At 51.0% G+C, this 20,926-nt stretch overlaps 1 protein-coding gene across 5 annotated transcripts in view; it reads right to left on the bottom strand.

Moving 5' to 3' along the window:
* The window catches only part of PRDM10 (PR/SET domain 10), a 119,262-nt gene that overhangs the window by 31,725 nt on the left and 66,611 nt on the right, over nucleotides 1–20,926 (bottom strand). For all 5 annotated transcript variants that reach the window (XM_077249388.1, XM_077249385.1, XM_077249386.1 and 2 more), the window contains exons 12-14: nucleotides 13,244–13,456; nucleotides 9,118–9,465; nucleotides 8,832–8,987 (exon numbers count right to left, since the gene is read on the bottom strand). In XM_077249388.1, the coding sequence (XP_077105503.1) occupies nucleotides 8,832–8,987; nucleotides 9,118–9,465; nucleotides 13,244–13,456 (717 nt within the window). The remainder of the gene's footprint in view (nucleotides 1–8,831; nucleotides 8,988–9,117; nucleotides 9,466–13,243; nucleotides 13,457–20,926) is intronic.

Below are 20,926 nucleotides of genomic sequence, written 5' to 3'. Positions count from 1 at the left end.
TGAGAGAGAGGCTGCAGAATGCCGGGAGGAGAGAGAGGCTGCAGAACGCCGGGACCGACAGGCTGAGAGAGAGGCTGCGGATCGCCGGGACCGGGCCGAGAGGCTGCAGAACGCCGGGATGAGAGAGAGGCTGCAGAACACCAGGATCGGGCCGAGAGAGAGGCTGCAGAACGCCGGGATGAGAGAGAGGCTGCAGAACGCCGGGAGGACAGAGCTTTCCAGCTTCAGATGGCTCAAATACAGCGCGGTATCAGTCCCCAGTTAACCCCCTCCCAGGACATAAATCCGGGGAGACCATGTCTGGAAAACTTCCCTGTGATGGAGAAGGATACGGACTTAGATACTTTCCTTCGGGGGTTTGAAGTGGGCGCGGTATCTAACCCCAGGGTTGAGAGGCAAAGCCCTGGTAGTTTTTGCTGGCCTCCCACCAGATCTAGATGGGAACTATGAGGCCATAAAAGAGGCCCTGATCAGGAAATACAACCTAAACCCAGAAGTGTATTGGAGAAAGTTCCGGAACCTACAACGTGGATCCACTGACAGCTAGGCGGATGTTGTGAGCACCTTGAGGACCATGTTCCACCAATGGATCTTTCTGTTAACAGTTTTGAGGACTTAACGGACCTTATGGTCAAGGATCAGTTTCTTCACATGTGCCCCACGGATGTACGACAACTTGTGGGTGATCGGGAGCCACAAACTGCGGATCAGGCTGCAAGGATTGCGGACTGCTATGTGGCTAACAGGATGCCTGAGGTGCGGAAGCCATCGGGATTCAGCTGGAGGGGAGGTAAGCCAAACAGGGACCCTTCTCCCTCTGCCGGCCGATCACCAGTGTTGTCCAAGCCCACCTCCTATGGGGTCCCGGGGAATAGACATTCTCTAGGCGATGCACGCCGGTGCTTCTCCTGCAACAAAGTGGGACATGTTAGCGCTGTCTGCCCTGATAGGGAGAAACGCCCAACTACCACCACATAGCCGTCTGTGTCCCCACCGTCTGTCCTCTTTGTAGCCGGCTCTGATGTGAGGGCGAATGAGAATGGTCCATCTGTCACTGTTGGCAATAAAGTCACCATTGGTCTCAGAGAAACTGGGGCAGAGGTGACCCTGGTGCGTCCAGCCATGATAACCCCTGCCGATATCATACCAGGAAAGACTATGTCTATAACCGGGACTGGAGGGGTCAGCCCTGCCGTGCCCATGGCCCGTGTGTACCTGGACTGGGGAGCAGGGAAGGGACTGAGGGAAGTGGGAGTATCAGAGGCTATTCCCACCAATGTGTTGCTAGGCACGGACCTGGGGAGGATGGTGTCCCACTATGTTCCTCCCTTGCAAGTAAATGCTACAGAGAAGGTGGAAGCAAGTGACCCACCTGAGATCCCGTGCGAGGAGGGAAAATGTCCCAATGCACAGGACTGTACATATGTGGCAGCTGTGACCCGGAGTCAGGCTGCGGCTCAGACTCAGGCCCAGAGATTAGAGGATGAGTCTCCGACAGAACTGCCAGAACAGGAGGCCCATACTGTGGTCCCGGAGCCTCCATACATGGCAGACCCATCAAGGTCCCTGATAACAGACACTGAAAACTCAGCTTCAGACCAGGGCCTGGCAGTCACACTAGGCCAGGGCCTGCAGGCTGACCGTCACAGCTTTCAGGAGGTCCTGCGGACAGATGTCAGTCTGGAGGAGCTCAGATGTCTTGCAGACCGACTCCCTGTTGGTTCTGACAGAGAGAGAGTATACTGGGATCAGGGCAGACTGTATACAGAGACTATCCCCACGGTTACTACAGAATCTTGGGACTATGAAAGGCGGCTGATCGTCCCTTATGCATTTAGGGAACAATTATTGAGAATTGCCCATGAAATTCCTTTGGCCGGACACCTTGGAATACAAAAGACTAAAGGTACCTTCACACTGAACAACTTAACAACGATAACGATAGCGATCCGTGACGTTGCAGCGTCCTGGATAGCGATATCGTTGTGTTTGACACGCAGCAGCGATCAGGATCCTGCTGTGATATCGTTGGTCGGAGCTAGAAGGCCAGCACCTTATTTCGTCGCTGGATCACCCGCTGACATCGCTGAATCGGTGTGTGTGACGCGGATTCAGCGATGTCTTCACTGGTAACCAGGTCTACAGACCACAATAGAGTATAATCCATATTTATTTTATTGAAGAGAAAATACAAAGAATATAGAATAAAAAGAGAACCACAGGAAGCCAATAAGTGGGACACAACAGGCCCAACACTCCAGGAAGATGAAAGTACTAAAAATATAAGTATCAAATCAATGCCATGTGAAGTGTATAAAGGCAGGCTAGACACAAAATCTGTGCAACTGCTTAATAGTAGTAAGGCACTTCACTAGACCACATAGTAAATGAATAAGGTGCACGGTGCATAGGAGGCCAAATAAGACCATAAACTAGAATAAATAGTTTTCAATAGATGCAGGCATGATGTACTTACATAATAAAACCTGGGTGCAGATGGCCGGTTGGTCCCCGCCGCCCCAACGCACGTTTCGTCGAGACTTCTTCAGGAGGCGTGCATTGGGGAGGGGGTTCCAACTATTTATACAAATGCTGACCAATCAAACTGGAGAACTACCAATTAACAAAATACCGTGCACCATATACTAAATATACGGCATGTAGCCGCTCACGTCATGTCCGGTATTGACGGCGCATGCGCCGCCTCCACAGACACCAACAAGGGCCATCACGTGACCGGCCGTGGAGCGCAAACACAAAGCGCCGTCATGGAGACGGCGTCTGAGCGTAGCGCGCCGGGAGCCGCCCACAGGATGACCCGGCGCTGCAGAAGAGGCGCATGCGCACACCAGACGCGAGGCGAGCAAGACAAAGAAGACTAAGGGGGAGCATATATTGCGTTATACTAGGTAATAATGAATAAATGGTGCGCAAGAGCACCGAATATAAAACAGTGCAATAATAATAAAGAGTGCTACTAGTGTGGAACTACAATAAATTACTAACCATTAACAAATAATCTAACCACATATAATGTGTTAAAATGATGATAACATTATGTTAGGAAACCCTACATGTTAGTACATTGCAATAATAAAGTGCGAATAGTGCAAATATTGCAGGGAATATTAATCACATCTGTCCATTTCTGAATTTCATTGATAATTTGGTATTCACTGCGGCTATTACAAAAATGTTTAGTAGAGCACAACTGTTCAATATCATTGGAGACCATTTTAACAAAAATGTCAACTGCAGGACATGCACTAAGTGGAGGGAATTTCATAGATTTATTAAGCAGGTGAGTAGGAAAATTACTCACCGGAACAGAGTTTTGTTCCTCCAATAAAGACTCCAAGATAGCCACTACTTGTTGATCCTCAGTCAGATCTGACTGAAACGTAGAAGAAGATCTTTCATGGTATCTTTTAAGGATCAATTTACGGGCAAAAAGATGGACATCCTTTACCGCTGTGAAGGGATCTAAAAATTTAGCAGGTTCGGGTTTGGATCATTTCTCTGAGACATCATCCACGTTTTTTATGGGGGTGGGGGTCTTCTTTTAATATTTCATGTACATTTAATTTTTATTCATTATTGTGTTTTAAAATAATTTTTTTCAGTTCTGACCAATTGATCCATACTTCATGTATCCTATCTTGCACCTGGAAATAATCTTTACGGCTTGATGGAGAAGAAATCTACCCCATCGGATGGAGCAATACTGCTGAATCTTCTCACGTTTTATGCATTCGTCGTATTGTTCGTCGCATAGGCATATATTTTATTTTTATTTAGTTTCTATCTATACGCACATTATCTATATTTAGTGTAGTCGTGCACATGTTGTGCCCGGTTTTTCTTATTTGTCTACACTTATTATAATATGTTAGGTTTGGGATATGTGATTAATATTCCCTGCAATATTTGCACTATTCGCACTTTATTATTGCAATGTACTAACATGTAGGGTTTCCTAACATAATGTTATCATCATTTTAACACATTATATGTGGTTAGATTATTTGTTAATGGTTAGTAATTTATTGTAGTTCCACACTAGTAGCACTCTTTATTATTATTGCACTGTTTTATATTCGGTGCTCTTGCGCACCATTTATTCATTATTACCTAGTATAACGCAATATATGCTCCCCCTTAGTCTTCTTTGTCTTGCTCGCCTCGCGTCTGGTGTGCGCATGCGCCTCTTCTGCAGCGCCGGGTCATCCTGTGGGCGGCTCCCGGCGCGCTACGCTCAGACGCCGTCTCCATGACGGCGCTTTGTGTTTGCGCTCCACGGCCGGTCACGTGATGGCCCTTGTTGGTGTCTGTGGAGGCGGCGCATGCCCCGTCAATACCGGACGTGACGTGAGCGGCTACATGCCGTATATTTAGTATATGGTGCACGGTATTTTGTTAATTGGTAGTTCTCCAGTTTGATTGGTCAGCATTTGTATAAATAGTTGGAACCCCCTCCCCAATGCACGCCTCCTGAAGAAGTCTCGACGAAACGTGCGTTGGGGCGGCGGGGACCAACCGGCCATCTGCACCCAGGTTTTATTATGTAAGTACATCATGCCTGCATCTATTGAAAACTATTTATTCTAGTTTATGGTCTTATTTGGCCTCCTATGCACCGTGCACCTTAGTCATTTACTATGTGGTCTAGTGAAGTGCCTTACTACTATTAAGCAGTTGCACAGACTTTGTGTCTAGCCTGCCTTTATACACTTCACATGGCATTGATTTGATACTTATATTTTTAGTACTTTCATCTTCCTGGAGTGTTGGGCCTGTTGTGTCCCACTTATTGGCTTCCTGTGGTTCTCTTTTTATTCTATATTCTTTGTATTTTCTCTTCAATAAAATAAATATGGATTATACTCTATTGTGGTCTGTAGACCTATTTTTTGCTGACATACTAGTCTGAGTTTTGTGTCCTTTTCTTCATACTCTGGGCATTTATATATGTTAAACTGGTAACCAGGGTAAACATCGGGTTACTAAGCGCAGGGCCGCGCTTAGTAACCCGATATTTACCCTGGTTACCACTGTAAATGTAAAAAAAACAAACACTACATACTTACATTCCGGTGTCTGTCGGGTCCCCCGGCGTCCGCTTCCCTGCACTGTGTCAGCGCCGGCCGGCCGTAAAGCAGAGCACAGCGGTGACGTCACCGCTCTGCTTTAGGGCCGGCGCTTACACAGTGCAGGGAAGCGGATGCCGGGGGACCCGACAGACACCGGAATGTTAAGTATGTAGTGTTTGTTTTTTTTTACATTTACACTGGTAACCAGGTTAAACATCGGGTTACTAAGCGCAGCCCTGCGCTTAGTAACCCGATGTTAACCCTGGTTACCCCGGGACTTCGGCATCGTTGGTCGCTGGAGAGCTGTCTGTGTGACAGCTCTCCAGCGACCACACAACAACGAAACAGCGACGCTGCAGCGATCGGCATCGTTGTCTATATCGCTGCAGCATCGCTTAATGTGACGGTACCTTAAAGCTCGCCTGACACATAACTTCTATTAGCTTAAGATGGGGACAGATATTGCCAATTACTGCCGATCATGTGTAGTTTGTCAGAGAGTTGGAAAGTCTGGGAATATAGAGAAAGCTCCATTGATACCACTGCCTGCGATCGATGAGCCTTTCCAGAGAGTGGCTGTGGATATCATAGGGCCACTTGCAATCCCTAGCAGCTCTGGCAAAAAGTACATCCTCACAGTGGTGGACTATGCTACACGATACCCGGAAGCTGTGGCACTGTCCTCCATCCGAGCAGACAAAGTGGTGGATGCTTTACTGACTGTGTTCTCTCGTGTGGGTTTCCCTAGGGAAATGTTGACCGATCAGGGAACCCAGTTCATGTCTGATCTGATGGAAAGCCTCTGTGAAAGAATACAAGTACAGCATTTTGTGGCCAGCGCCTATCATCCCCAAACCAACGGACTCGGCAAGCGTTTTAACGGAACATTAAAGCAAATGATGAAAATGCTGGTGGAGACTGAAGGGAGAGACTGGGAGCGGTACCTCCCCCATCTGTTGTTTGCCTAAAGAGAGGTACCCCAGGCGTCTACTGGATTCTCCCCCTTTGAACTGGTTTATGGGAGGAGGGTCAGGGGGGCACTTGATTTGATTAAGGACTGTTGGGAGGACGACCCCAGAACTACTGGAGTCTCAGTGGTTGAATATGTACTTCGGCTCAGAGAGAGAATGCAAAAACTGAGCAACCTGGCCCATGAAAACGTGACGCAGGCCCAAATCACCAGAAGGTCTGGTACGACCGTAATGCCAGACTGAGGGCTTACGAGGAGGTGCAGAAGGTTTGGGTGTTGGTCCCTATGTTACAGAATAAAATGTAGGCCGCATGGGAGGGACAATACACTGTACACAAGCGGCTGAATGATGTTAATTATGTGGTGACACTAGATGAGCCTGCAAAGTGTCAAAAGTATTTCATGTGAATATGCTGAAGGCTCATCATGACAGGGAGACCTGTGTCTTACCTGTCTGTAGCCTGCCTGAAGAGGGGGGAGGCTGATCTGTTACTAGATGTGGGGGCCGGGACTCAGTTCATGGAGTCCCTGGAGTCAGCAAAGTTTAACCCTGAGCTATCCCACAGTCAGAGGTCTGAGCTGATGGGGGCGCTCAGCGAGTTCACCGAAGTCTTCACAGGGGAGCCTGGGAGGACGCACTTAGCAGCTCACCATGTGGACACTGGTACTAATCCCCCAGTACGGCAGTCTGCATACCGTGTGTCAGCAGAGGTGAAGGCACACATGAGGGAACAGGTAGAGGAGATGCTAAACCTCAAGGTCATACAAAAATCCCAGAGTGCCTGGGCCTCGCCTGTGGTTCTTGTCCAAAAGAAGGACCGTACTACCCGGTTCTGTGTAGACTACAGGAAATTAAATGTACTGACTACATGTGAGGTCTACCCCGTGCCGAGGATAGATGAGCTGTTAGAGCAGCTAGCTAAAGCATCGTACCTCACCATCATGGACCTAAGTAGGGGATACTGGCAGATACCCCTGACCAGAGAAGCTCAGGAGAGGTCTGCCTTCATACCGCCATTCGGGCTGTTTGAGTTTCTGGTGATGCCATTTGGTATGAAGAATGCCTCTGCCACCTTCCAGAGGTTGGTCAATCACTTATTCGAAGGATGAGATGGTTTTGCCGTCGCTTATCTCGATGATATAGCCATTTTTAGTGATTCTTGGGAGGAAAACCTCGTACATCTTTCTCAGGTGTTGCAAAGGCTTAAAACTGCAGGCACAACCCCAAGTCACGTGCTGAGAGCGGATACGTGACGAATTAGTGACACCACGGAGTGGGGATCCGTGACATCGGTGGTGCCCGCTTCTTCTATCTAACCACTTCAATGTCATGGACACTACTGACTGCGGCATCTAAGGGCTGAAATATTCACAACAACAGTTCTGTGATCCCCGTCAGGGCAGCAGAAAGATGGTGGTATCAGAGCTGTCACCTGCCGTGTATAGAGCGAGCTGAGCACCTGGGCTCAAGCCACAAAGGCCACCGACACAAGCCACGCAGGCCCTCAGCTCAGGCCAGGCACGACCCGGCACAAGCCACGCAGGCCCCCAGCACGGGCCACGCATGCCCCGGCACAAGCCAAGCACACTCCCGGCACCGGCCATGCAGGCCGCTGGCACTGGCCATGCATGCTCCCAGCTCAAGCCAAGCACGCCCCTGGCACGGGCCACAGACACCCCCGGCACGGGCCACGCCCTCCCCCGGCACAAGCCACGCACACCCCCGGCACAAGCCACGCAAGCCCCTGGCACAAGCCACGCAGGCCACACACAACCCCAGCACGGGCCACACACAAACCCCAGCACGGGCCAAGCACGCCCCCGGCTCAAGCCACGCACGCCTCCAGCACAAGCCACGCACGCCCCTGGCACGAGCCACGCACACCCCCGGCACAAGCCACGCATGCTCCCGGCACAAGCCACGTAGGCCCCTTGCACTAGCCATGCACACCCCCAGCTGAAGCCACGCACGCCCCCAACACGGGCCACACATGCATCGGCACAAGCCATGCACACCCCTGGCACAGGCCACGCACGCCCCAACACAAGCCAAGCACACCCCCGGCACGGGCAATGCAGGCCCCCAGCACAAGCCACGCAGGCTCCCGGCACTGGCCATGCATGCCCCCAGCTCAAGCCACGCACGCCCCCAGCACGGGCCACGCACGCCCCCAGCACGGGCCACGCATGCACTGGCACAAGCCAAGCACACCCCCGGCTCAAGCCACGCACCCCTCCAGCACAAGCCACACACGCCCCTGGCACAGGCCACGGACACCCCCAGCACGGGCCACGCATGCCCCCGGCACAAGCCACGCATGCTCCTGGCACAAGCCACGTAGGCCCTTGGCACTGGCCATGCATGCCCCCAGCTCAAGCCACGCATGCACTGCCACAAGCCAAGCACGCCTCCAGCACAAGCCACGCACGCCCCCAGCACGAGCCACGGACACCCCCAGCACGGGCCACGCACACCCCGGCACAAGCCACGCACACCCCCGGCACAAGCCACGTAGGCCCCTGGCACTGGCCATACACGCCCCCAGCTGAAGCCACGCAACACCCCCCAGCACGGGCCACGCATGCATCGGCACAAGCCATGCACGCCCCTGGCACGGGCCATGGATGCCCCATCCAGCACAGGTCAAACACCATAATCCACAAGTGAATATACTTGGAAGCGCCCCTCTCAGTAAATTACAAATATACTTGGCCTTCCTGTAGAGTGGTAGCTCCTGAGGGGACCAGCTGTCCTGCAGAGCAGAGCTCACCTTGAACTGCTTGCCACATGTGGAGCAAAGGAAGTCCTTGCGGTCGGAGTGCCGCAGCATGTGCAGACGCAGCTTGTCCGGCCGGCAGAAGGCTTTGTCACATTCTGTGCACTGGTAGATCTTCTCGGAGTGGAAGCTCCGCACGTGTTTCTTAACCTACAATATGTTCAGTCGTCAGCACCAGACAGTATATTCTGCATCTCTGGTTATAATGTGAGATTAGAAATGCTGGAAACAGAACAAAACAAGTAAAAGAGACTGAAAATGAGAGAGAACGGGGTCTGACCTGAATGAAATCCGAGAAGCGCTTTTTGCAGGTTGGGCAGCTGAAACAGCCGTCCACGACGTGAACAGCTACATGGTCCTTCAGGAGATCCAGGCGGTCGAAGGATTCTGTGCAGAAGATGCAGGAGTAGGTCTTCTGGTCCAGGTGGAACTTCATGTGGTTCTCCAGGGAGCTGGTGCTGATGAAGCCCTTATTGCAGATGTCACAGGTCAGAGGACAGTTGCCGTCGCGGCCGTGGAAGCGCAGGTGCTGGTCCAGTTTCTCCTTTTCTCTGAAGGCTTTCCCGCACTGCAGGCATTTGAATGGCCGGTAAGTCTTCCGGATAAACAGATGTTGTAGGGCCGCATTCTGCAAAAACACAAAACCATCCAGTACTGAAAACGGAGCAGGATTACTGGTCCAGCAAAGAATGAACGGTGCACAAGTATGGAGCCTGCAGGAGGAAAGAAATGAAGATGATTTGTGCTGTCGCCGTCATTACAAACAGCAGGTGAACAGGTTGTGACCTACCTGCAGCTCCAGCTGACACGTCAGCATGTGGAGAGAGAAAGACAGGTTACAGCCGTGTCTGGAGACAGTGACAGTAAGTGTTAGCTGAGGGCCGGGAATAGGACGTGATTGTGGGGTCCATGAAGTGTAGTGACCGCCGCTGCAGATGGCTGCTGACACCAGAATCACCGCCGCTGCAGATGGCTGCTGACACCAGAATCACTGCCGCTGCTGATGGCTGCTGACACCAGAATCACCGCCGTTGCAGATGGCTGCTGACACCAGAATCACCGCCGCTGCAGATGGCTGCTGACACCAGAATCACCGCCGCTGCAGATGGCTGCTGACACCAGAATCACCGCCGCTGCAGATGACTGCTGACACCAGAATCACCGCCGCTGCAGATGGCTGCCGGCACCAGAATCACCGCCGCTGCAGATGGCTGCTGACACCAGAATCACCGCCGCTGCAGATGGCTGCTGACACCAGAATCACCGCCGCTGCAGATGGCTGCTGACACCAGAATCACCGCCGCTGCAGATGGCTGTGAACACCAGAATCACCGCTGCTGCTGCAGATGGCTGCTGACACCAGAATCACCACCGCCGCTGCAGATGGCTGCTGACACCAGAATCACCACCACCACTGCAGATGGCTGCTGACACCAGAATCACCACCGCTGCAGATGGCTGCTGGCACCAGAATTACCACCGCCGCTGCAGATGGCTGCTGGCACCAGAATCACCACTGCTGCTGATGGCTGCTGACACCAGAATCACCGCTGCTGCTGATGGCTGCTGACACCAGAATCACCACTGCTGCTGATGGCTGCTGACACCAGAATCACCCCCGCAGCAGATGGCGTCTGGCACCAGAATTACCACCACCGCTGCAGATGGCGTCTGGCACCAGAATTACCACCACCGCTGCAGATGGCGTCTGGCACCAGAATTACCACCGCCGCTGCAGATGGCTGCTGGCACCAGAATTACCACCACCGCTGCAGATGGCTGCTGACACCAGAATCACCGCTGCTGCACATGGCTGCTGACACCAGAATCACCACTGCTGCTGATGGCTGCTGACACCAGAATCACCCCCGCAGCAGATGGCTGCTGACACCAGAATTACCGCTGCTGATGGCTGCTGACACCAGAATCACCACTGCTGCTGATGGCTGCTGACACCAGAATCACCCCCGCATCAGATGGCTGCTGACACCAGAATTACCACCACCGCTGCAGATGGCTGCTGACACCAGAATCACCGCTGCTGATGGCTGCTGACACCAGAATCACCACTGCTGCTGATGGCTGCTGACACCAGAATCACCCCCGCAGCAGATGGCTGCTGACACCAGAATTACCACCACCGCTGCAGATGGCGTCTGGCACCAGAATTACCACCGCCGCTGCAGATGGCTGCTGGCACCAGAATTACCACCACCGCTGCAGATGGCTGCTGACACCAGAATCACCGCTGCTGCACATGGCTGCTGACACCAGAATCACTACCGCCGCTGCAGATGGCGTCTGGCGCCAGAATTATCACTGCCGCCGCAGATGGCTGCTGACACCAGAATCACCACCGCCGCTGCAGATGGCGTCTGGCACCAGAATTACCACCGCCGCTGCAGATGGCTGCTGACACCAGAATCACCCCCGCTGCAGATGGCTGCCAGCACCAGAATCACCGCCGCTGTAGATGGCTGCTGACACCAGACTCACCGCCGCTGCAGATGGCTGCTGGCACCAGAATTACCACTGCCGCTGCAGATGGCTGCTGACACCAGAATCACCACCGCCACTGCAGATGGCTGCTGACACCAGAATTACCACCACCGCTGCAGATGGTGTCTGGCACCAGAATCACCGCCACTGCAGATGGCTGCTGACACCAGAATTACCACCACCGCTGCAGATGGCTGTTGACAACAGAATCACCGCCGCTGCAGATGGCTGCTGACACCAGAATCACCGCTGCTGCAGATGGCTGCTGACACCAGAATCACCGGCTGCTGCAGATGGCTGCTGACACCAGAATCACCACCGCTGCTGCAGATGGCGTCTGGCACCAGAATTATCACCGCCGCTGCAGATGGCTGCTGACACCAGAATCACCACCGCCGCTGCAGATGGCTGCTGACAACAGAATCACCGCCGCTGCAGATGGCTGCTGACACCAGAATCACCGCTGCTGCAGATGGCTGCTGGCACCAGAATCACAGACGTTGCTGATGGCTGCTAGCACTAGAATCACCGCCGCTGGTGATGGCTGCTGACACCAGAATCACCGCCACTGCTGATGGCTGCTGGCACCAGAATCACAGACGTTGCTGATGGCTGCTAGCACTAGAATCACCGCCGGTGATGGCTGCTGACACCAGAATCACCGCCACTGCTGATGGCTGCTGGCACCAGAATCACCGCCACTGCAGATGGCTGCTGGCACCAGAATCACCCCCGCTGCTGCTTATGGCTGCTGGCACCAGAATCACCCCCCTGCTGATGGCTGCTGACATCAGAATCACCTCCCCTGCTGATGGCTGCTGACACCAGAATCACCGCCACTGCTGATGGCTGCTGACACCAGAATCACCGCCACTGCTGATGGCTGCTAGCACTAGAATCACTGCCACTGCTGATGGCTGCTGACATCAGAATCACCGCCAGTGCTGATGGCTGCTGACACCAGAATCACCACCACTGCTGATGGCTGCTGGCACCAGAATCACCCCCGCTGATGCTTATGGCTGCTGGCACTAGAATCACCGCCACTGCTGATGGCTGCTGACACCAGAATCACCGCCACTGCTGATGGCTGCTAGCACTAGAATCACCGCCACTGCTGATGGGCTGCTAGCACTAGAATCACCGCCGCTGGTGATGGCTGCTGACACCAGAATCACCGCCACTGCTGATGGCTGCTGGCACCAGAATCACAGACGTTGCTGATGGCTGCTAGCACTAGAATCACCGCCGGTGATGGCTGCTGACACCAGAATCACCGCCACTGCTGATGGCTGCTGGCACCAGAATCACCGCCACTGCTGATGGCTGCTGGCACCAGAATCACAGACGTTGCTGATGGCTGCTAGCACTAGAATCACCGCCGGTGATGGCTGCTGACACCAGAATCACCGCCACTGCTGATGGCTGCTGGCACCAGAATCACCGCCACTGCTGATGGCTGCTGGCACCAGAATCAGGAATATAAAGTGCTTTCAAACCCTGGAAATGTAGGATTTCTAGTGTTGGGTATTTTTAGACTAAGAATCACATTGGGGAGAGCGGCTCGATCCTTCCCACATGTGGAACGGGGCAGCCATCTTTCCCAGCAGATAATGGCTGTGTTATACATATGGACAGCAGCATGTGGAGTGCACGATCGGGGGGCACACTGCCGCCATGTGCCCATTGCCCCTTCTCCGCAATGTGATTGTGCTTTGCTATGGCAGCAGGGGGTCTAGCATGAGGATGCCCCGAGATGGAGGAGACCCCGACAGTTACTATACACAGTAATACTGTGGTACTGTAGTATACTGAACACATGATCAGACCATCACAGGTTCATACAAGATACAGAAATAAAGAGACTTTAGGATTGTGCTGACATGAGCAGAGAACGCGCGTCATACCCGGATGCGTTTGGCCCTCCGCATGTCCTCAGCCGTCAGGCTGCTCTGAGACGAGGCAGGCAGGGGCGGCTGCAGGAGATGGCTCTCTGTCTGGGGGTCCACAGTGCTCGGTGTTGCTGGGCCCAAGGATAGCCCCGATTGGTCAAGGCCATTGATCGTGGACGGACTACTGTCCTCATACTGCGGCCGTTTACTCTGGAAATGGAGAAGGTCCTAAAGAAAAAACAACATCAATTTCCATCCAGGATCAAAGCTCCAGGGTAAGATCCACACCGAGGGGGATATTGTGAGCAGCGGGAGAAGACCCCGTGATGTCGGCACTGGCCGCACACTGCTCCCTGCAGGGCTGGTAGATCTCACCTCTTATGGAAACCACCTCAAAATGAAACGACCGATTACATTTCCCCGAGTGTGATTCCACCAGTAAGACATTAAAGCATGAGCAGACGAGTGCAGGGCCCGACTACACTGGAGCTCCGCGCACATGTGCCCCACTGTGCCAGAGCTCCACGCACACGTACCCCACCGTGCGAGAGCTCCACGCACACTCGCCCCAGCTCCACACACCCCACCGTGCCAGAGCTCCGCGCACACACGCCCCACCGTGCCAGAGCTCCGCGCTAAAGTGCCCCACTGTGCCAGAGCTCCACGCACACGTGCCCCACCGTGCCAGAGCTCCACGCACACACACAAGCCCCACCGTGCCAAAGCTCCGCGCACACGTGCCCCAACGTGCCAGAGCTCCACGCACACGCGCCCCACCGTGCCAGAGCTCCGCGCTAAAGTGCCTTACTGTGCCAGAGCTCCGCGCACACGTGCCCCACCGTGCCAAAGCTCCGCGCGCACACACAAGCCCCACCGTGCCAGAGCTCCGCGCACACTCGCCCCAGCTCCACACCCCACCGTGCCAGAGCTCCACGCACACACGCCCCACTGTGCAAGAGCTCCATGCACACGCCCCCCCACTGTGCCAGAGCTCCACGCACACACGCCCAACCGTGCCAGAGCTCCACGCACACACGCCCCGTGCCAGAGCTCCATGCACACATGTCCCACCGCGCCAGAGCTCCACGCACACACGTCCCACTACGAAGGAGCTCCACACACACGCTGTAGTGAAATATGTGTAGTTATGGATGTATGGCTAGCAGTAATATAACATCTGTCCTGAGACTGCAGGTCTCACAGGGGTCACAGCATATGTTGTCTTGAGAAAGCAGTCTCCTGTCTCCAATCTCAGCAGGGGGTCTTGCTAAGAACCAGGAAGGGGAAACGTTTCACACCTTCTGTCTCTTTTGAAGGGAGCTGTCAATTACAGCCTGACACCATCTATCTATGAGAAACGTTACACAAAGAGTTTCAGAGAAAATAATATTTTCATTGGTGGCGCGGCCGTGGTCCAGTCACAAACCAGCAGTTATAATATTAACCCGAGAGGCTGGTCTAGAAGTTTGACCTCCAGGTTGACTCTATAAATTAGGCCTTCACACAAAGAAAGATGTTCGCATGTGAGGGCAACCTGGAAGCTGATGTGAGCTATTCCATATTTCTCCCTCCCCCAGGGACAGAGAATCAGAATGCAAAGTTCAATATTTCTGTAAGTTTTATCCCTTTATTTTATCACTGTTTTTGCATATTTCTGTCATTTTTTATTCCAATATTTTTATACCCTTTTATTGTTAGCACTGTACCTTTTCTTTCTTAAATTAGATAAATTTGTATTAATTAAACATAAAACTGTATGAAACAAATCACAGATCCATATAATTTTACACTTTCCTTAATGTATAGAAATACATCACTCCTCATATATATAGGTTCACATATGGATAGCTTGGGCACATATTCTAGGATAGACTCCCAGCAATCATCATCAATTTCTCCCAAATCTGTCTCCCATTTCCTTTTAGCATTGATAATCTCTCAAAAAGGCATGTAACAGATCCAAATATACTATGGATGTTGCCCCCTTTGTACCTCCATTCCCAAGAATAAACTCTAGCAGAATATCTGTTTGTATCTCTATGGGTCGTCTTCTACATTGGGACTGAAATGCATGTTGGACTCTTCTGTACGGATAAAGGTTCAGCTCTGGGTACAAAAATTCTTCTTGTAGCTTCTCATATGATTTAAGCTTCCCCTGTAAAATCAAATGCCCCAACAGCTTAATACTCCTTCCAATCACTAAACCCTTCCATATGTCTAAACTCCTGAAGATGAATGTTATCCCAGATGGGCGAGAACTTGGTGAAACCCGCTATCCCCCCGATATGCTAAGTTTTCTGCCACACTGTCTGGATAAGGTTAATAGTGGGATATTGTGACCCCAACTTTTGGAAGAGTCCTGCCTTCAAACCCATACTCAACGGCAATGATTTAGTTAAATACCTCAAGCTGCCATGGATCCGTCCCTCTTCTACCATTCCCCCCGTCCCTTAAGGTGCCGACACTGAGCAGATAAAATATATCCAGGGATTGGGAAGTGCCAACCGTCCTTCATTCTTCGGCCTCTGCAACATTTCTTGCTCAAGTCTTGAACTCTTTCCCCCTCACACTAAATCCCCAAACATAGCCCTTATCTTACGGAACCTGCACAGAGGGAGCCTGACAGGGGCATTATACAATATGTATAGTCACTGTGGCATTACGATCATCGTGAGGAGCTTCACCCCACCGACAGATGAAACCTATTCCACACTGAAATTTTAAGGCGTAGTCTCTGCAATAATGGACTTAAATTGAGTTCCTCAAAACTAGTTAACGGATTAGCAATGTAGATCCCCAGGTATTTACATTTTTGAACTACCTTTAATTTGGTATATGCTTCCACTGCCCCACTACAAGCATTATTTCCATCTACTGGCAGAACACACGACTTATTCCAATTGATCTTCAGTCCCGAAATTTGTCCAAAGCCTTCAATTAATTCCACTACATTCCTCAAAGACTCCCCAGAATCTCATTGGCATAAAGAGCCGCCCTCTCTTCAATTGACCCATAAATGAATCTTTTAATCTTCTGAGTTGCCCTTATTTTAGCAGCAAGTGGCTCCAAAGCAAGGGCAAATAGCAGCGGGGACAGCGGACACCCCTGTCTTGTGCCTCTGGACAGCGAAAAACCACCTGAGAGTTTGTTATTAACCCTAATTTTAGCCGTTGGAGAGGAGTAAAGCAGCCTCATCCCCGAACAAAACACTGGGCCAAACCCTAAGAGCTCCAGCACCGACCACAGGTAACACCATTCCACACTGTCAAAGACCTTGTGGGCATCTAGAGATAACACTACTCTTTTACCCATATTTTCAGCCGGGATTTGCATATTTAAATACAGTCTTCTTAAATTAACCGCCATGGACTTATTAGGCATAAAGCCCAACTGGTCAGAATGGACCACTCTATCAATTACCCGGATCAGTCTGTTCGCCAGAGCCTTCGCCAGAATCTTAATATCCGCTATCAGGAGAGAAACTGGTCTATAAGGGTATGTGCACACATTGCGGATTTCTTGCAGAAATTTCCTGAAGAAAACCGGAAATTTTCTGCAAGAAATCCGCATTTTTTTTTTTGCGTTTTTTTCACGTTTTTTTAGCATTCTGCAAGCGTAATTAGCTTGCAGAATGCTAAAGTTTTCCAAGCGATCTGTAGCATCGCTTGGAAAACTGACTGACAAGTTGGTCACACTTGTCAAACATAGCGTTTGACAAGTGTGACCAACTTTTTACTATAGATGCAGCTTATGCAGCATCTATAGTAATAGATAGAATGTTTAAAAATAATAAAAAAAATAAAAAAATGCTTATACTCACCCAGACATCTCCTCAGCGGCGTCCGTTCCTCTTCCTATAGCTGGTCTGTGCGCACAGGACCTTCCGTGACGTCACGGTCACGTGAGCGGTCACATGACCGCTCACGACCAATCACAGGACAGTGACGTCATCGGCAAGGTCCTTCGCCGCACATCAGCTACAGGAACCGAAGCGACAGCATGCAGTGGAGGCGGGAAGACATCGAGGGTGAGTATAGGACTATTTTTTATTTTAATTCTTATTTTTTGACCACTTATAGGGTGCCCAGTGCGTGGAGGAGAGTCACCTCTCCTCCACCCTGGGTACCAACCGCACATAATCTGCTTACTTCCCGCATGGTGTGCACAGCCCCGTGCGGGAAGTAAGCAGATCAATGGACCCCTAGGTGTGCGGAATCCCCTGCAATTCCGCATTTTAATGAACATGTTGCTTTTTTTTCCGCGATGCGATTTTTTCGCGGAAAAAAGGCTACATTTGCACAAAAAATGCGGAATACACTTAAAATAATGGGAGGCATATGTAAGCGTTTTTTTCGCGTTTTTATCACGTTTTTATAGCGAAAAAACGCGAAAAAAACGTGAAAAATACTTAACGTGTGCACATGGCCTAAGACTCCGGCAACTGAGGGTCCTTATCTGCCTTGGGGATAACCACAATAATGGCCTCCCTCGTTGCCTCATAGAAGCCGGCAGCACACCCCTCTGCAACAACTAATTAAATACTCCCAGCATTAAGGACATTGTACACTTCAGCCGGGATGCCGTCCGCCCCCGGAGTCCTATCTCCAGCCATAGATGCCAAAGCTGTCCTCAACTCAGCTTCAGAGAGCGGCTTATCAAGCCCGGCTCTCTCCTTCTCACTTAGGTAGGTTTTTGGGGGAGGTGGAAATGCCTACACTAACTCCCCTTCCACATGCTGTAACCTTGATGCATAAAGCTCACCATAAAAATCTCTAAAACCTTCCAAAGTTTGTTCCCCCCGTGTGACCAACGTATCATTCTCAGATTTTAACGCATATACATGTGAAGAGTCTCTCTTCGCCGATGCCACCACTGAGAGCAGGTGCCCCACTTTTCCCCCTCCGCGTAGAAAGCTTCCTTTAGAAATGCCAGAGGCCTTTCGGCCCTGCGCATATGCAGATTATTAACCTCATCCTGAGCCGCCTTCATACGGTTTTTAGTTTCCCCTGAACATCGATTACTCAGCGCTTCCTCTGCTGCTCTCAATTCCTCCATCACTACTTTGTCCGCATTCCTGGAATTAGTCTTATGCCGTGATATATCTCTAAACAAGATGCCTCTTAAGCATGCCTTCATAGCGTCCCACACACTATGTAATCCCGCACTTTCCTCATTAAGCCTAAAAATTCCCACTATCTCCTCACCAATCCTCCCCATGGCCAAGATCTGCAGCCAAAAGGTGTGGATCTTCCATCCAAGCCCCACTATATTCCTTTGGTCTTCTATCTGTATCGATAACACTAATGGACTGTGGTCGGATACAACTCTGGGCAGATATTCCACCTCCTGCACTAAATTATCCATTAAATCATTTCCCAACGCTACATCGATCCGAGACAAAGAGCCATATGTTCCAGAGTACCAGGAAAAACAATCCTTATCACCATTTCTTACCCTCCATAAAATGGCGTCTCATTTCCATCCTTCTTCAGTGTAGAATGGCTCCCCTTATCCCAATGATCACTGGCAATATTATTCACATCTCCCATTATAAGTAATGGAACCCCAACCCATCTGCCCGATATCTCCATTATTCCTTCTAACTTTGTCCCAGAGAATGGCGGGGAGATATAAACCGATACAATACACAAAATTCTATTAAATATCTTACAGACTACAAATACATATTGGCCATCCTTGTCGATTACCACCTCTATTTCCTTAAACGGGGGTGCTTGTGTGAATTAATATGGAGATCCCCCCCTGGCATAAGCTGAGAACGTCGAGCGATACGCCTTCCTCATCCATCTCTTCAGTAATACAGCTAGTCTTTCTGTAATCAAGTGCGTTTCTTGAAGGCATATCACCGAGGGCCTATGTTTTATAATACATTGCAATATTGCTGTATGCCTCGTATTAGATAGACCCCTGACATACCAGCTCAAGTTTAACCCTACCTCCCATCATATTCTCCAACTACTGAATTTCGTTTTGCCTCACCAATGGTCACCATCCTGCCCCATCCCAGTCCAACTCCCCCTTTCCCCATTATTAAATCTCAACTGCACCAACTGACAGAAACCACCCGCCCCCTCCACAACTGTATCAACTCTTTGCGAACACCAAATCCACCGTCTCTATACGAGACATGGGAACGTTATACCTCAGCCTGGCATTAAAGATCCGAAGGCTTGGATACTAAACTCTGTTGTAATTATCTCTCCTCCATTACATCTCTTCCACCCACTTATAACAAAACTGCTGAGCCGCCGAACACAACTCACTCCATTCATATTACCCATTTCCACAAATAAATCATGACCATTCAAATCTTAACCGGTTGCATATCTATAAACAGACAACTATTGAGTCCCAAACTCCTGGGACCAGCTTCAGCGGACGCTCTCCGCACCAATGTGTTTTGAATTTTGGTCCAACCAGTGTGTTGCCTCTTCCGGTTTTGGAAAAAATGCACCCTGTTCATGGCCACCACCCTTAGCTTGGCCGGACACATCATCGAGTAGGCCAGTCCAAGACCACGCAGCCTCCTTTTGACCTCTCCGAACTGCATCCTAAGCTTTTGAACTACAGCAGAAAAGTCAGGGTATATAGAGATCCGATTGCCGTCAATGGTTAACTCAGTCAAATTTCTGGCTTTCCTAAGTAGAATATCCCGACCATGACAGTTCAGAATTTTGGCCAGGATGGTTCTCGGGGCTGACCCACGGGGTAAACGTCTAGTAGTTGGCACTCTGTGTACTCTTTCAACAGCAAATAACTTCGTGAGATTATCTCCTCCCACCTTAGTTTTCAGTCATGACACAATATACTCTGTAGGGTTACTCCCCTCTGCTTTTTCAGGCACACCGATTATTCTCAAGTTATACCTACGGAAACGATTTTCCAAATCATCCGTTTTATATTCCAGCTCTGCAATACGTTGGGCGCATTTTTTCTCTCTTTATAGTAGTGCAGCAATTTGATCCTCAGCGCCCCCCACACGTTCCTCCACTGCTTCCACTCTCTGCTCCACTTTCTGCATGGCAGAGCGAAGGGTAGCCACCTCACCCTTTAATTCCCCCACCTGTAGGGTCAAATCTGTGATTGCGGACTTGCAGGATATTACTACTGCAAACATGTCCTTCAGGGTCGGGTCCTCCATATCCACTGTGGGAGCCTCAGAATGTGTGGGATCTTGCAGAGCTATTGCAGCAGGTGGTGTAGCTCTCATGTCCTGTCTAGGGGAGCACTGTATTGTTCCACCACCTTGTGCCTGGGGACTTCCATTCGACTTCTCCCCTGAGTCCTCTGCACCTTCAAATCCCAGCCGCATCTGAACCACCTCCTCCGTTCTGGCAAATCTCTCCAGCTTGGAGATTACCTCCAGTTTCGTTAGGTAAGCTGGGCTTGCCTTTGCCGCCTCCTTAGCATCGGCGCCATCTTGGGTCCACGTACTTCCCGCCGTCCCCGGCTCCTTTTGTCTCCTGCGCGTCATCTCGGGGCTGGAGATTCACACCGGCCAACTTCTCCTGCTCACCGGGTTTAATGGCACTCCAATGGCTGTACCTGGTGTTTGGCAGTACCTCTATTCAGCCCTGGATACAGTAAGTGTGGCGGGAGAGATCCGACACACGTCTTCCCACATCACCCGCTGCGCTGTACCTTTTCTATTAAAGCTTAAAACTTTAATAAGACTGA

The sequence above is a fragment of the Ranitomeya variabilis genome, chromosome 4 (genome assembly GCF_051348905.1).
Source record: "Ranitomeya variabilis isolate aRanVar5 chromosome 4, aRanVar5.hap1, whole genome shotgun sequence".
Taxonomy (NCBI): Eukaryota; Metazoa; Chordata; class Amphibia; order Anura; family Dendrobatidae; genus Ranitomeya; species Ranitomeya variabilis.
The sequence above is the reverse complement of the archived record's forward strand: the minus strand, read 5'-3'. Positions and strand labels throughout refer to the sequence as shown.